This window comes from Scyliorhinus torazame, chromosome 13 (genome assembly GCF_047496885.1).
Source record: "Scyliorhinus torazame isolate Kashiwa2021f chromosome 13, sScyTor2.1, whole genome shotgun sequence".
Lineage (NCBI taxonomy): Eukaryota > Metazoa > Chordata > Chondrichthyes > Carcharhiniformes > Scyliorhinidae > Scyliorhinus > Scyliorhinus torazame.
Window position 1 is genome coordinate 227,453,534 of NC_092719.1, and position 17,558 is coordinate 227,471,091.

Here is a 17,558-nt window from a genome sequence, read left to right on the forward strand (position 1 = left end):
ACACACTGATTCTCACTGGGGTACGGGTTCCACACACACTGACGCTCACTGGGGTACGGGTTCCACACACACTGACTCTCACTGGGGTACGGGTCCCACACACACAATGACTCTCACTGGGGTACAGTTCCACACACACTGACTCTCACTGGGGTACAGTTCCACACACACGGACTCTCACTGGGGTACGGATTCCACACACACTGACTCTCACTGGGGTACGGGTCCCACACACACTGACTCTCACTGGGGTACGGATTCCACACACACTGACTCTCACTGGGGTACGGATTCCACACACACTGACTCTCACTGGGGTACGGGTCCCCCACACACTGACTCTCTCTGGGGTACGGGTCCCACACACACTGACTCTCATTGGGGTACGGGTCCCACACACACTGACTCTCACTGGGGTACGGGTTCCACACACACTGACTCTCACTGGGGTACAGTTCCACACACACTGACTCTCACTGGGGTACGGGTCCCACACACACTGACTCTCACTGGGGGACAGTTCCACACACACTGACTCTCACTGGGGTACGGGTTCCACACACACTGACTCTCACTGGGGTACGGGTTCCACACACACTGACTCTCACTGGGGTACGGGTCCCACACACACTGACTCTCACTGGGGTACGTGCTTGAAGGTGAATCTCGCCATCTGTTCCTACTTGGTTACAAACAAACCGATATAATCAATACGTACATCGATCCTAGCATTCCACTCTGCCAATGAGATTGGTCGGCCATAACTGAGGACCTGGCGTCCGATGTCTGCACATGCTGGTGTGGTGCCTGTGAACAAATCTGTACATTAGTGATCTCCAGCTCACCAATGGTATTGACATCTCTCTCACTGCTCTCCCTGCCCATCTGGGTATGGGCCTCTGGCACTGTCACTGGGGTACAATCAGTGGGCACCATGTCTGTGCCTTGTAGTCAGAGATCTGATAGAACACAGCTAACCCAAAACGGACTGGGGAGCCCACACAGCACCTTTCTGCATTTATGCTTCAGGCCAATTGAGCAGTGAACTCTCCACGGGCCTGGCAGTGGGTGGAAAATTCAGCAAAGTTGACATAATTTCCAGCAACTCTGATAAAGAGGCAAGATTCCCAACCCATAAAATACCAACTGGTATGGACCTCAGGGTGGGTGTACTGTCCATGGAGGGGGTGCAGTTCAGGCAGCTCAGAGTTAGATTAGGAAGGCAGTTTGCATGGACTACATTTGTGTTCCTTTGGGTTTTGGATTGGATTGGATTTGTTTATTGTCACGTGTACCGAGGTACAGTGAAAAGTATTTTTCTGCGAGCAGCTCAACAGATCATTAAATACATGAGAAGAAAAGGGAATAAAAGAAAATACATAATAGGGCAACACAACATATACAATGTAACTACATAACACCGGCATCGGGTGAAGCATACAGGGTGTAGTGTTAATGAGGTCAGTCCATAAGAGGAGCATTTAGGAGACTGGTGACAGTGTGGAAGAAGCTGTTTTTGAGTCTTCGTGCGTGGTCTCAGACTTCTGTATCTCCTGCCCGATGGAAGAAGTTGGAAGAGTGAGTCAGCCGGGTGGGAGGGATCTTTGATTATACTGCCCGCTTTCCCCAGGCAGCGGGAGGTGTAGATGGAGTCAATGGATGGGAGGCAGGTTCGTGTGATGGACTGGGCGGTGTTCACGACTCTCTGAAGTTTCTTGCGGTCCTGGGCCGAGCAGTTGCCATACCAGGCTGTGATGCAGCCTGATAGGATGCTTTCTATGGTGCATCTGTAAAAGTTGGTAAGAGTCAATGTGGACATACCGAATTTCCTTAGTTTCCCGAGGAAGTATCGGCGCTGTTGTGCTTTCTTGGTGGTAGCGTCGACGTGGGTGGACCAGGACATATTTTTGGAGATGTCCACCCCATGGAATTTGAAACTGCTAACCATCTCCACCTCGGCCCCGTTGATGCTGACAGGGGTGTGTACAGTACTTTGCTTCCTGAAGTCAATGACCAGCTCTTTAGTTTTGCTGGCATTGAGGGAGAGATTGTTGTCGCTACACCACTCCACTAGGTTCTCTATCTCCCTCCTGTATTCGGACTCATCGTTATTCGAGATCTGGCCCACTATGGTCGTATCATCAGCAAACTTGTAGATGGAATTGGAACCAAGTTTTGCCACGCAGTCGTGTGTGTACAGGGAGTAGAGTAGGGGGTTAAGTACGCAGCCTTGCGGGGCGCCGGTGTTGAGGGCTATTGTGGAGGAGGTGTTGTTGTTCATTCTTACTGATTGTGTCTGTTGGTCAGAAAATCGAGGATCCAGTTGCAGAGTGGGGAGACAAGTCCTAGGTTTTGGAGCTTTGATATGAGCTTGGCTGGGATTATGGTGTTGGAAGGCGGAGCTGTAGTCAATAAATAGGAGTCTAATGTAGGAGTCCTTGTTTTCGAGATGCTCTAGGGATGAGTGTAGGGCCAGGGAAATGGTGTCTGATGTGGACCGGTTGCAGCGGTATGCAAATTGCAGTGGATCAAGGCGTTCTGGGAGTATGGAGGTGATGCGCTTCATGATCAACCTCTCGAAGCACTTCATTACGACTGAAGTCAGGGCCACTGGTCGGTCGTCATTGAGGCACGTTTTGATGTTGAAAACTGCTCAACATGTTTTAAACATTAAAAGGATTTGATCAGATGATAGATAGAAATTATTCCCTCCAGCTGGGCTCAGTCCAGAACACGGGGTGGAACCTGGAGCCAGGCCATTCAGGGTGATATCAGGAAGCGATTGGTCACACAGTGAGCAGAAATCTGGAACTCTCCCCTGCGAAAAGGGGGGGAGCTTTCAGCCTGACAGTGAAGCAGAATTGTTTTGTTCAGAAAGGGCCAGGGGGCACATGGAACAAACGAAAGAAAATGGAGTTAAATTACAGATCAGAGAGAATCTAAATAAATGGGAGAGAGATGAGGGGCTGAATGGCCTCCTATTGTCCAGAATTTCTCCAACTGCTTTTCAGCTTACCATCCAAATGTGCCACCATGTGTGTCTTCAGTGTATTCTTGGCTCGAGTCACTTCACTCTCGGTCACACTTGTGCAAAGACGCATCCTAAACAGAGCCACAAAGCACCACCATTCAAAATGTTAATGGGAAAACATGCCACCCCCTCCCATTGACCTCTCCCCACATCTCCCCCCCCCCTGTCTCTCCCCCAGTAAGGCGGGGGTGTGAACAACCTTCTTCTGGATCGGAGTCCCTCACACAGCGGAGGTGAGTGGTCACTGATTAGAAGGGAACCTCGCCGGCTCCTCAGCTGCAGAAACCCCCGGGTCCTGCCAGCCAAGATCAGACACAGTGACCGCATGAAGCTGTCTCCTGGCCTGGATCAGTCTGCGAGCCTTTCCTTAGACTCTGGCCCTACAGCTATTGTCACAGGACCAAACCTCTCATGTGCCAAAGTGCAGACTGTATTTGATCATTTGAATTCTTTGCAATAAACTCCCTCATTTATTTTATTTTAAAACAAATTTTCCAATTAAGGGTCAATTTATTGTGGCCAATCCACCTACCCTGCACATCTATGGGTTGTGGGGGTGAAATCCACGCAGACACGGGGAGAATGTGCAAACTCCTCACGGACAGATTCGGGATCGAACCCGGGTCCTCGGCGCCGTGAGGCAGCAGTGCTAACCGCTGCACCACAGTGCCACTCCGGGAGGCGGTAGTGCAGTGTCACCGTGCTGTCCTGTAATGATGCGGTAAAAACCACTGTGCCGCTGTGGTCCTCGTTGCCACGAGGCGGCAGTGCTAACCTCTGTGCCATCGTGCCACCCTGGTCCTTGGCACCGTGGGGATGCACTAACCACTGCGCCAGAACTCCCTCATTTATAATGCTTAATGTGGACAATTGGATAACTTCTAATTTTTCATCAACAGATTACAGTTAGTGGCGCCAGACTGGAGGAATCATAAGACCATAAGTCATAGGAGCGGAAGTAAGGCCATTCGGCCCATCGAGTCCACTCCACCATTCAATCATGGCCGATTTCAACTCCATTTACCCGCTCTCTCTCCACAGCCCTTAATTCCTCGAGAAATCAAGAATTTATCAACTTCTGTCTGAAAGACACTCAACGTCCCGGCCTCCACCGCCCTCTGTGGCAATGAATTCCACAGACCCACCACTCTCTGGCTGAAGAAATCTCTCCTCATCTCTGTTCTAAAGTGACTCCCTTTTATTCTAAGGCTGTGCCCCCGGGTCCTAGTCTCCCCTGCTAATGGAAACAACTTCACTACATCCACCCTATCTAAGCCATTCATTATCTTGTAAGTTTCTATTAGATCTCCCCTCAACCTCCTAAACTCCAATGAATATAATCCCAGGATCCTCAGACGTTCATCGTATGTTAGGCCTACCATTCCTGGGATCATCCGTGTGAATCTCCGCTGGACCCGCTCCAGTGCCAGTATGTCCTTCCTGAGGTGTGGGGCCCAAAATTGCTCACAGTATTCTAAATGGGGCCTAACTAATGCTTTATAAAGCTTCAGAAGTACATCCCTGCTTTTATATTCCAAGCCTCTTGAGATAAATGACAACATTGCATTTGCTTTCTTAATTACGGACTCAACCTGCAAGTTTACCTTTAGAGAATCCTGGACTAGGACTCCCAAGTCCCTTTGCACTTCAGCATTATGAATTTTGTCACCGTTTAGAAAATAGTCCATGCCTCTATTCTTTTTTCCAAAGTGCAAGACCTCACACTTGCCCACGTTGAATTTCATCAGCCATTTCTTGGACCACTCTCCTAAACTCTAAATCTTTCTGCAGCCTCCCCACCTCCTCCATACTACCTGCCCCTCCACCTATCTTTGTATCATCGGCAAACTTAGCCAGAATGCCCCCAGTCCCGTCATCTAGACCGTTAATATATAAAGAGAACAGCTGTGGCCCCAACACTGAACCCTGCGGGACACCACTTGTCACCGGTTGCCATTCCGAAAAAGAACCTTTTATCCCAACTCTCTGCCTTCTGCCTGACAGCCAATCGTCAATCCATGTTAGTACCTTGCCTCGAATACCATGGGCCCTTATTTTACTCAGCAGTCTCCCGTGAGGCACCTTATCAAAGGCCTTTTGGAAGTCAAGATAGATAACATCCATTGGCTCTCCTTGGTCTAACCTATTTGTTATCTCTTCAAAGAACTCTAACAGGTTTGTCAGGCACGACTTCCCCTTACTAAATCCATGCTGGCTTGTCCTAATCCGACCCTGCACTTCCAAGAATTTAGAAATCTCATCCTTAACAATGGATTCTAGAATCTTGCCACCAACCGAGGTTAGGCTAATTGGCCTATAATTTTCCATCTTTTTCCTTGTTCCCTTCTTAAACAGGGGGGTTACAACAGCAATTTTCCAATCCTCTGGGACTTTCCCTGACTCCAGTGACTTTTGAAAGATCATAACTAACGCCTCCACTATTTCTTCAGCTATCTCCTTTACAACTCTAGGATGTAGCCCATCTGGTATCCCAATCATATCCCAGAACCAGAATCAAGAGCAGAGCATTTACCATTCTCCCTGGGCAAAGTGCAGCATATCTTCAATGCTCAATCCATCACAGACTAGGTGTATCCCCCACAGTCCTGTGTCAGAGTAACACGTATTGAACGACTGGAAGCTGTGACCCAGTTTATTCTCAACTGAAATCTGCGCCAGGCGACTAGACTGATTCTGCAGAAAGAAAGGAGATTCAATCATTGTACCCTGTCCCCGTCTCACACACCCTGTCCCCGTCGCGTGCACACCCTGTCCCCGTCGCGCGCACACCCTGTCCCCGTCGCGCGCACACCCTGTCCCCGTCGCGCGCACACCCTGTCCCCGTCGCGCGCACACCCTGTCCCCGTCGCGCGCACACCCTGTCCCCGTCGCGCGCACACCCTGTCCCCGTCGCGCGCACACCCTGTCCCCGTCGCGCGCACACCCTGTCCCCGTCGCGCGCACACCCTGTCCCCGTCGCGCGCACACCCTGTCCCCGTCGCGCGCACACCCTGTCCCCGTCGCGCGCACACCCTGTCCCCGTCGCGCGCACACCCTGTCCCCGTCGCGCGCACACCCTGTCCCCGTCGCGCACACCCTGTCCCCGTCGCGCACACCCTGTCCCCGTCGCGCACACCCTGTCCCCGTCGCGCACACCCTGTCCCCGTCGCGCACACCCTGTCCCCGTCGCGCACACCCTGTCCCCGTCGCGCACACCCTGTCCCCGTCGCGCACACCCTGTCCCCGTCGCGCTCACCCTGTCCCCGTCGCGCTCACCCTGTCCCCGTCGCGCACACCCTGTCCGTCGCGCACACCCTGTCCCCGTCGCGCACACCCTGTCCCCGTCGCGCACACCCTGTCCCCGTCGCGCACACCCTGTCCCCGTCGCGCACACCCTGTCCCCGTCGCGCACACCCTGTCCCCGTCGCGCACACCTTGTCCCCGTCGCGCACACCCTGTCCCCGTCGCGCACACCCTGTCCCCGTCGCGCACACCCTGTCCCCGTCGCGCGCACACTGTCCCCGTCGCGCACACTGTCCCCGTCGCACACACCCTGTCCCCGTCGCACACACCCTGTCCCCGTCGCACACACCCTGTCCCCGTCGCGCACACTGTCCCCGTCGCACACACCCTGTCCCCGTCGCACACACCCTGTCCCCGTCGCACACACCCTGTCCCCGTCACACACACCCTGTCCCCGTCACACACACCCTGTCCCCGTCACACACACCCTGTCCCCGTCACACACACACCCTGTCCCCGTCACACACATCCTGTCCCCGTCACACACACCCTGTCCCCGTCACACACACCCTGTCCCCGTCACACACACCCTGTCCCCGTCGCACACACCCTGTCCCCGTCGCACACACCCTGTCCCCGTCGCACACACCCTGTCCCCGTCACACACACACCCTGTCCCCGTCACACACATCCTGTCCCCGTCACACACATCCTGTCCCCGTCACACACACCCTGTCCCCGTCACACACACCCTGTCCCCGTCGCACACACCCTGTCCCCGTCGCACACACCCTGTCCCCGTCGCACACACCCTGTCCCCGTCGCACACACCCCATCCCCATCACACACTGTACCCATCAAACACTCCCATTTAAATTCTATTACTATCCCAGGCTGACTGGTCAATGATCCAGTGAGCCCTGGATTTCTGGCGGCCTGACTTCTGCAGATTTAGAATAACAGATTTTGAATAACCCTTTGACAAAAGGTCATCTGGACTCAAAACGTTAGCTCTTTTCTCTCCCTACAGACGCTGCCAGACCTGCTGAGATTTTCCAGCATTTTCTCTTTGGTTTCAGATTCCAGCATCTGCAGTAATTTGCTTTTATTTTGAATAACAGGGTTGTTCCAGGAACCTTTCAGCAGCTTTTAATACTGCTCCACACTCTGCAATAACCCGCATTTATACAGTACCTTCCATGAAGTAAAACATCACAAGGTACTTCACAGCTGTGTTTACAAATTTCACATCATGTCACATAAGATGCTATTGGGACAGCTGAGCGTAAGCAAGGTCAGAGATCTGTTTTAAGGAACATTGTTAGGGGGATGGGAACCGATGCAGGAAGTTGGAAGGTAGTAGAACAGGGACAGAAACAAAAGGCAGTAAGGGGGAAAGTATAAGGCAGAGAAGCCATAGTCAAAAATCCAAAAGGGCGACAGTACAAGGTACAGTGACTGAGGGGAGCTCAGTGAATAGGACCAGGAATACTAAAAGAAATAAAACGGGAAGTAAAAACATTAATGGTAAGCGACGCGGCAGGTTGTTACATGAAGATATGGGTTCAACGACAAGGAAAGTTAGGAGAAAAGTAAAGAGGAAATATAACTTAGGAGAGGTTACTAAACGAGGTGTTAAGATTCAAAACAGAGGTAAAAAAGCCAACATAAGTGTACTTTACCTGAATGCTCGTAATATTCCTTAGTATAGAACCTTAGTTAGGCCACACTTGGAGTATAATGTTCAATTCTGGTCGCCACACTACCAGAAGGATGTGGAGGCTTTAGAGAGGGTGCAGAAGAGATTTACCAGAATGTTGCCTGGTATGGAGGGCATTAGCTATGAGGAGCAGTTGAATACACTGGAATTTTCACTGGAACGAAGGAGGTTGAGGGGCGAACTGATAGAGGTCTACAAAATTATGAGGGGCATAGACAGAGTGGATAGTCAGAGGCTTTTCCCCGGGGTAGAGGGGTCAATTACTAGGGGGCATAGGTTTAAGGTGAGAGGGGCAAGGTTTAGAGTAGATGTACGAGGCAAGTTTTTTTTACACAGAGGGTAGTGGGTGCCTGGAACTCGCTACCGGAGGAGGTGGTGGAAGCAGGGACGATAGTGACATTTAAGGGGCATCTTGACAAATACATGAATAGGATGGGAATAGAGGGATACGGACCCAGGAAGTGCAGAAGACTGTAGTTTAGTCGGGCAGCATGGTCGGCACGGGCTTGGAGGGCCGAAGGGCCTGTTCCTGTGCTGTACATTTCTTTGTTCTTTGCTATTCGGAATAAGGTAAATGAGTTGATGGCGCAAATCATCGTGAATGACTATGATTTAGCGGCCATTACTAAAACATGGTTAAAGGATGGTCACGACTGGGAGTTAAATATCCGAGGCTATCAAACTATTCGGAAGGACAGAGTGGATGATAAGGGAGGTGGTGGAGCTCTGTTATTTAAGGATGACATCCGGGCAACAGTAAGGGATGACATCGGTGCTATGGAGGATAAGGTTGAATCCATTTGGGTGGAAATCAGGAATAGTAAGGTGAAAAAGTCACTGATAGGAGTAGTCTATAGGCCACCAAATAGTAACATTATGGTGGGGCAGGCAATAAACAAAGAAATAACAGATACATGTAGAAATGGTACAGCAGTTATCATGGGGGATTTTAATCTACATGGGGCTGGTTTAGCACAGGGCTAAATCGTTGGCTTTTAAAGCAGACCAAGCAGGCCAGCAGCACGGTTCAATTCCCGTACCAGCCTCCCCGAACAGGCCACCGGAATGTGGTGACTAGGGGCTTTTCACAGTAACTTCATTGAAGCCTACTTGTGACAATAAGCGATTTTCATTTCATTTCATGTCGATTGGTTTAACCAGGTCAGTCAAGGCAGCCTTGAGGAGGAGTTTACAGAAAGTATCCGCGATAGTTTCCTAGAACAGTATGTAATGGAACCTACGAGGGAACAAGCGGTCCTAGATCTGGTCCTGTGTTATGAGACAGGATTGATTCATGATCTCATAGTTAGGGATCCTCTCGGAAGGAGTGACCACAATATGGTGGAATTTAAAATACAGATGGAGGGTGAGAAGGTGAAATCAAACACTAGTGTTTTGTGCTTAAACAAAGGAGATTACAATGGGATGAGAGAAGAACTAGCTAAGGTAGACTGGGAGCAAAGACTTTATGGTGAAACAGTTGAGGAACAGTGGAGAACCTTCCAAGAGATTTTACACGGTGATCAGCAAAGGTTTATACCAACAAAAAGGAAGGACGGTAGAAAGAGGGAAAATCGACCGTGGATATCTAAGGAAATAAGGAAGAGTATCAAATTGAAGGAAAAAGCATACAAAGTGGCAAAGATTAGTGGGAGACTAGAGGACTGGGAAATCTTTAGGGGGCAACAGAAAGCTACTAAAAAGGCTATAAAGAAGAGTAAGATAGATTATGAGAGTAAACTTGCTCAGAATATAAAAACAGATAGTAAAAGTTTCTACAAATATATAAAACAAAAAAGAGTGGCTAAGGTAAATATTGGGCCTTTAGAGGACGAGAAGGGAGATTTAATAATCATAGAATTTACAGTGCAGAAGGAGGCCATTCGGCCCATCGAGTCTGCACCGGCTCTTGGAAAGAGCACCCCACCCAAGGTCCACACCTCCACCCGTTCCCCATAACCCAGTAACCCCACCCAACAATTTTGGACACTATGGGCAATTTAGCATGGCCAATCCACCTAACCCGCACATCTTTGGATAATAATGGGAGATGAGGAAATGGCTGAGGAACTGAACAGGTTTTTTGGGTCGGTCTTCACAGTGGAAGACACAAATAACATGCCAGTGATGATAGAAATTAGGCTATGACAGGTGAGGACCTTGAGAGGATTTTTATCACCAAGGAGGTAGTGATGGGCAAGTTAATGGGGCTAAAGGTAGACAAGTCTCCTGGCCCTGATGGAATGCATCCCAGACTGCTAAAAGAGATGGCTAGGGAAATTGCAAATGCACTAGTGATAATTTACCAAAATTCACTAGACTCTGGGGTGGTCCCGGAAGATTGGAAATTAGCAAACGTGACACCACTGTTTAAAAAAGGAGGTAAGCAGAAAGCGGGTAATTATAGACCAGTGAGCTTAACTTCGGTAGTAGGGAAGATGCTGGAATCTATCATCAAGGAAGAAATAGTGAGGCATCTGGATGGAAATTGTCCCATTGGGCAGACGCAGCATGGGTTCATAAAGGGCAGGTCGTGCCTAACTAATTTAGTGGAATTTTTTGAGGACATTACCAATGCGGTAGATAACAGGAAGCCAATGGATGTGGTATATCTGGATTTCCAGAAAGCCTTTGACAAGGTGCCACACAAAAGGTTGCTGCATAAGATAAAGATGCATGGCATTAAGGGGAAAGTAGTAGCATGGATAGAGGATTGGTTAATTAATAGAAAGCAAAGAGTGGGGATTAATGGATGTTTCTCTGGTTGGCAATTAGTAGCTAGTGGTGTCCCTCAGGGATCAGTGTTGGGCCCACAACTGTTCACAATTTACATAGATGATTTGGAGTTGGGGACCAAGGGCAAAGTGTCCAAGTTTGCAGACGACACTAAGATGAGTGGTAAAGCAAAAAGTGCAGAGGATACTGGAAGTCTGCAGAGGGGTTTGGATAGGCTAAGTGAATGGGCTAGGGTCTGGCAGATGGAATACAATGTTGACAAATGTGAGGTTATCCATTTTTGTAGGAATAACAGCAAAAGGGATTATTATTTAAATGATAAAATATTAAAACATGCTGCTGTGCAGAGAGACCTGGGTGTGCTAGTGCATGAGTCGCAAAAAGTTGGTTTACAGGTGCAACAGGTGATTAAGGCGGCAAATGGAATTTTGTCCATTGCTAGAGGGATGGAGTTTAAGACTAGGGAGGTTATGCTGCAATTGTATAAGGTGTTAGTGAGGCCACACCTGGAGTATTGTGTTCAGTTTTGGTCTCCTTACTTGAGAAAGGACTTACTGGCACTGGAGGGTGTGCAGAGGAGAGCTGAATCCCAGCTCTCATAATCCCAGAGCTGAAGGGGTTGGATTACGAGGAGAGGTTGAGTAGACTGGGACTGTACTCGTTGGAATTTAGAAGGATGAGGGGGGATCTTATAGAAACATATAAGATTATGAAGGGAATAGATAGGATATATGCGGGCAGGTTGTTTCCACTGGCGGGTGAAAGCAGAACTAGGGGGCATAGCCTCAAAATAAGGGGAAGTAGGTTTAGGACTGAGTTTAAGAGGAACTTCTTCATCCAAAAGGTTGTGAATCTATGGAATTCCCTGCCCAGTGAAGCAGTAGAGGCTCCTTCATTAAATGTTTTTAAGATAAAGATAGATCGTTTTTTGAAGAATAAAGGGATTAAGGGTTATGGTGTTCGGGCCGGAAAGTGGAGCTGAGTCCACAGAAGATCAACCATTGAATGGCGGAGCAGGCTCAAGGGGCCAGATGGCCGACTCCTGCTCCTAGTTCTTAAGTTAAGGTTGGAATGTAAGACAGGGGGAGAGGTGTACGGTCAGAATCTCGGAGCTTAGGGTCCAGGCACTAACTGATACCATGGCCACTAATGATGGAGCGAGCAAAGTCAGGCTTCACAAGAGGTCAGAGTTAGAGTTAGGACAATGGTCTCAGAGGATTAGAGGTTAGAGTTAGGGCAGTGGTGTCAGAGGGTTAGAGGTCAGAGTTAGAGTAGAGCAGGTCAGAGTTAGAGTAGGGCAGTGGTCTCCGAGGGTTAGAGGTCAGAGTTAGAGGAGGGCAGGTCAGAGATAGAGTTAGGGCAGTGGTCTCAGAGGGTTAGAGGTAGAGTTAGAGTAGGGCAGTGGTCTCCGAGGGTTAGAGGTCAGAGTTAGAGGAGGGCAGGTCAGAGTTAGAGTAGGGCAGTGGTCTCAGAGGGTTAGAGGTAGAGTTAGAGTAGGGCAGCAGTCTCAGAGGGTTAGAGGTCAGAATTAAAAGTAGGGCAGTGGTCTCCGAGAGTTAGAGGTCAGACTTCGAGTTAAGGCAGTGGTCACAGAGGGTTAGAGGTCAGAGTTAACAGTAGGACAGTGGTCACAGAGGGTTAGAGGTCAGAATTAAAAGTAGGGCAGTGGTCTCCGAGAGTTAGAGGTCAGACTTCGAGTTAAGGCAGTGGTCACAGAGGGTTAGAGGTCAGAGTTAACAGTAGGACAGTGGTCACAGAGGGTTAGAGGTCAGAGTTAAGATTTAGGGCAGTGGTCTCCGAGGGTTATAGGTCAGGGTTAGAGTAGGTCTCACCAGAGAGGGGACTGCAGGAGGTTAGAACGGTTCCCTGGAAGCGTTTGAGATGGAGGTGAGGAGAAGTGTTTCCTTTCAGAGGGTGGTTAGTGTCAGTCAAGGCCGAGGCTCAGTCAAGGCCGAGTCAGACAGATTTCTGATTGATAATGGAGTGAAGGGTTATGGGGGACAGATGGCGAAGTGTAGATCAGCCACGATCTCATTGATTGGCAGAGCAGGCTCTCCCCCTGCTCCTATCACCTTCACTCCAATGGCCTCGGTGGATGGATTCCAAAAGAAAGGTGAAAATATGAAAATTAAAGCTTTGCTTCTTTTGAGGACATAGAATGGCAGCAATTGCCCATCGACAGACTGCTTGTGCAGTCAAAGGGGAGGCAGTGGTGTAGTGGTATTGTCGCTGGTCTAGTAATCCAGAGACCCTGAGTTATGCTCCGGGGACCGGGTTCGATTCCTGCCACTGCAGATGTGAAAGTCAGAAGATACAGAAGTCTGAAGACCTGCACATCCAGACATAGGAACAGCTTCTTCCCCACAGCTACCAGACTCCTCAACGACTCCCCCTCGGACTGATCTGTTCCCTGTAAGAACACTATTCACGACGCCCTATGCTGCTCTTGCTCATGTATTTGCTTTGTTTGGCCCCTTGTTCTGCACTGTAACCAATCACAATTTGTTGATGTACCATTTGTCAATGTACTTTGTTGGTTATTCTTTTTGTCAACAGTGTACGTACTGTGTACGTTCCCTTGGCCGCAGAAAAATACTTTTCACTGTACTTCGGTACATGTGACAATAAAATCAATCCTGCTGCTCCAGAAAGAGCGTCTTGAGCACTTCCTGAATTATACCAGCTACTCACCGCCCCTCCCCCATACGTGCGGTCCCAGTTTCCAATGAGTGTGCTGCCAATCGAGAGGGGGACCATATCAGGATTGGACGATCCAACACCCTCCACAGCAATGGCAATGTGTGCTAACGGCATCGCATCATCCCGCACAAGAAGCTGAAATGGAGAAGGAGTGTTCAACCTCACACAACAAAAACAGTTTTCAACTCCATGCACTGAAGTGGCTGACTGCTGCCAGGGTGACGGTAGGTATTAAACCGCGTGGATCAGTGAGGCACATTCTATCCCCGTTCAAAGTCCACGTATGTATGAAAGATAACCAGGGCTGAGATCAAGGAACTTGCAGCTGCCCAAGTGACCATGCACACCGGCGGAATGGAAACTTAAATCGGCCAATGTATGCCCAATTTAACCATATAACTCGAATCTTAACCCAATCCCCGCGGCTCAGACAGTTCATTACAGAACATTCCCGGCCTGTGGAACTCCGATAATAGAACATAGAACATTACAGCGCAGTACAGGCCCTTCGGCCCTCGATGTTGAGCCGACCTGTGAAACCACTCTAAAGCCCATCTACACTATTCCCTTATCGTCCATATGTCTATCCAATGACCATTTGAATACCCTTAGTGTTGGCGAGTCCACTACTGTTGCAGGCAGGGCATTCCACACCCTTACTACTCTGAGTAAAGAACCTACCTCTGACATGTTTTATATCTATCTCTCCTCAATTTAAAGCTATGTCTCCTCGTGCTAGACATCACCATCCGAGGAAAAAGGCTCTCACTGTCCACCCTATCCAATCTTCTGATCATCTTGTATGCCTCAATTAAGTGACCTCTTAACCTTCTTCTCTCGAATGAAAACAGCCTCAAGTCCCTCAGCCTTTCCTCATAAAATCTTCCCTCCATACCAGGCAACATTCTGGTAAATCTCCTCTGCACCCTTTCCAATACTTCCACATCCTTCCTATAATGCGGCGACCAGAATTGCACGCAATACTCCAAATGCGGCCGCACCAGAGTTTTGTACAGCTGCAACATGACCTCATGGCTCCGAAACTCAATCCCGCTACCAATAAAAGCTAACACACCGTACGCCTTCTTAACAACCCTCTCAACCTGAGTGGCAACTTTCAGGGATCTATGTACATGGACACCGAGATCTCTCTGCTCATCCACACTGCCAAGAATCTTACCATTAGCCCAGTACTCTGTCTTCCTGTTATTCCTTCCAAAATGAATCACCTCACACTTTTCTGCATTAAACTCCATTTGCCACCTCTTAGCCCAGCGCTGCAGCTTATCTATGTCCCTCTGTAACTTGCAACATCCTTCCGCACTGTCCACAACTCCACCGACTTTAGTGTCATCTGCAAATTTATTCACCCATCCTTCTACACCCTCCTCCAGGTCATTTATAAAAATGACAAACAGCAGTGGCCCCAAAACAGATCCTTGTGGTACACCACTAGTAACTGGTCTTCTTCCAGCTAGCCAATTTCTGATCCAAACTGCTAAATCTCCCTGAATCCCATGCTTCCGTATTTTCTGCTGTAGCCTACCGTGGGGAACCTTATCAAACGCATTACTGAAATCTATAAACACCACATCAACTGCTTTACCCTCATCCACCTGTTTGGTCACCTTCTCAAAGAACTCAATAAGGTTTGTGAGGCACGACCTACCCTTCACGAAACCGTGTTGACTATGTCTCATCAAATTATTCCTTTCCAGATGATTATACACCCTATCTCTTATAAACCTTTCCAAGATTTTGCCCACAACAGAAGTAAGGCTCACTGGTCTATGGTTACCAGGGTTGTCTCTACTCCCCTTCTTGAACAAGGGGACAACATTTGCTATCCTCCAGTCTTCTGGCACTATTCCTGTTGACAAAGATGACTTAAAGACCAAAGCCAAAGGCTCAGCAATCTCCTCCCTGGCTTCCCAGAGAATCCCAGGATAAATCCCATCCGGCCCAGGGGCCTCATCTATTTTCACCATTTCCAGAATTGCTAACACCTCCTCCTTATGAACCTCAAGCCCTTCTAGTCTAGTAGTTTGAATCTCAGTATTCTCCTCGACAACATTGTCTTTTTCCTGTGTGAATACTGACGAAAAATATTCATTTAGCACCTCTCCTATCTCCTCGGACTCCAAGCACAACTTCCCACTACTGTCCTTGACTGGCCCTACTCTTACCCGAGTCATTCTTTTATTCCTGACATATCTATAGAAAGCTTTAGGGTTATCCTTGATCCTACCTGCCAAAGACTTCTCATGTCCCCTCCTGGCTCTTCTTAGCATGCTCCCCCCACAGCTCAGCTGAAGCCAGTCTCTCCAATTCTGCAACTTGTCTCAAACTCAAACCTGCTCCAGCTTCAATTCATTAATTCCCTCCCCCAGTCCCCACCCTCACTGAGACCAATCCCAGCCCCTCCCCCACTCCCCACCGCGACCAATCCCAGCCCCTCCCCCACCCTCACCGAGACCAATCCCAGCCCCTCCCCCACCAAGACCAATCCCAGCCCCTTTCCTATCCTCACCAAGACCAATCCCAGCCCCTCCCCCACTCCCCACCCACACCAATTCTAGCCCCTCCCCCACTCCCCATCGCGACAAATCCAAGCCCCTCCCCCGCTCCCCACCCTCGCCGTGACCAATCCCAATCTTTCACACTACCCACTCCCCACCCTCACCGTGACCAATCACAGCCCCTCACCCACTGCACACCTCACCGTGACCAATCCCAACCTTTCACACTCCCCAGTGACCAATCACAGTCTCATACCCACTCCCCAGTGACCAATCACAGCCACTACCCTCTCCCCAGTGACCAATCACAGCCCCATGCCCATTCCCCAGTGGCCAATCCCAGTCCCTCATCCTCTCCCCAGTAACCAATCCCACCTCCTCCATTTCTGCACACATTTCCCTTTGCCATTTTAAGGTTTGGCCCCAGTCACCTTTCCTGACTGGGTGTATTTAAGAGCCCTAACTGTTGCCCTGCTTAAATCAGTGAATGTGGCTCACTATGGAGATGGAAGCTGGGATCTTTCTGTGCCAGGTTAAGATAAGTCAGGGCACAGGGGAAAAGACCAACAGGCTGATGAGGGTAGATTGACAGGTTTGTGACACCGTAGGACTGACCTGACTTCCCGTGAAGCGACAAGGAGCCAACACTGGGATCACATCATCCTTGTACGTGAAGGGAATTTCTCCAAAATGCTGTTTAGCCAGGCCCAGCACCTCGTCATGGCGAATACCTGGTGGGGGGTGGGGCAGGAAAGCAGAGCGTACACTGAAATAAATCCACAGACAACACAACCACCCCCCCCACACTGTAATTAACCACAACCACCCCCCACACTGTAATTAACCACAACCACCCCCCCCACACACACTGAAATTAACCACAACCACCCCCCCACACTGAAATTAACAACCACCCCCCACACAATGAAATTAACCACAACCACCCCCACACTGAAATTAACCACAACCACCCCACACACACTGTCATTAACCACAACCACCCACACACACTGTCATTAACCACAACCACCCCACACTGAAATTAACAACCACCCCCACACAATGAAATTAACCACAACCACCCCACACACAATGAAATTAACCACAACCACCCCACACACTGAAATTAACCACAACCACCCCACACTGAAATTAACAACAACCACCCCCCACACAATGAAATTAACCACAACCACCCCACACACACTGTCATTAACCACAACCACCCACACACACTGTCATTAACCACAACCACCCCCCACACTGAAATTATCCACAACCACCTCACACACACTGAAATTATCCCACAGGCGTCACATCACTGTCATTAATCCTGAAGCGTAATTGCTTAATTTTACCTTGTAATTCAAATGATCGAACAGCACAGGACAGGAGGCCAATCAACCGTGTTCTAGCTCTTTGAGCGAGTCATCTAAAGACTCCTGTTCCCACTGTTTTTCCCCAGATAATGTCCCCCTTCACACATTTATCCACTTCCCCTTTTGAAAGTTACCACTGAATATTATTATGTTATTTATTCTTTCAGAGGGTGCGGGGGTCACTGGCTGGGGCAGTATCTGTTGCTCATCCCTAATTGCCCTTGAGGTGA

The 17,558-nt window shown here is 49.3% G+C and overlaps 1 protein-coding gene across 1 annotated transcript in view; it reads right to left on the bottom strand.

The window, feature by feature from the left end:
- The window catches only part of LOC140388655 (cytochrome b-c1 complex subunit 1, mitochondrial-like), a 43,628-nt gene that overhangs the window by 4,682 nt on the left and 21,388 nt on the right, over positions 1–17,558 (bottom strand). Inside the window, exons 7-11 of the mRNA XM_072473132.1 lie at positions 16,565–16,680; positions 13,422–13,565; positions 5,565–5,725; positions 3,017–3,102; positions 719–807 (exon numbers count right to left, since the gene is read on the bottom strand). Of these exons, the coding sequence (XP_072329233.1) occupies positions 719–807; positions 3,017–3,102; positions 5,565–5,725; positions 13,422–13,565; positions 16,565–16,680 (596 nt within the window). The remainder of the gene's footprint in view (positions 1–718; positions 808–3,016; positions 3,103–5,564; positions 5,726–13,421; positions 13,566–16,564; positions 16,681–17,558) is intronic.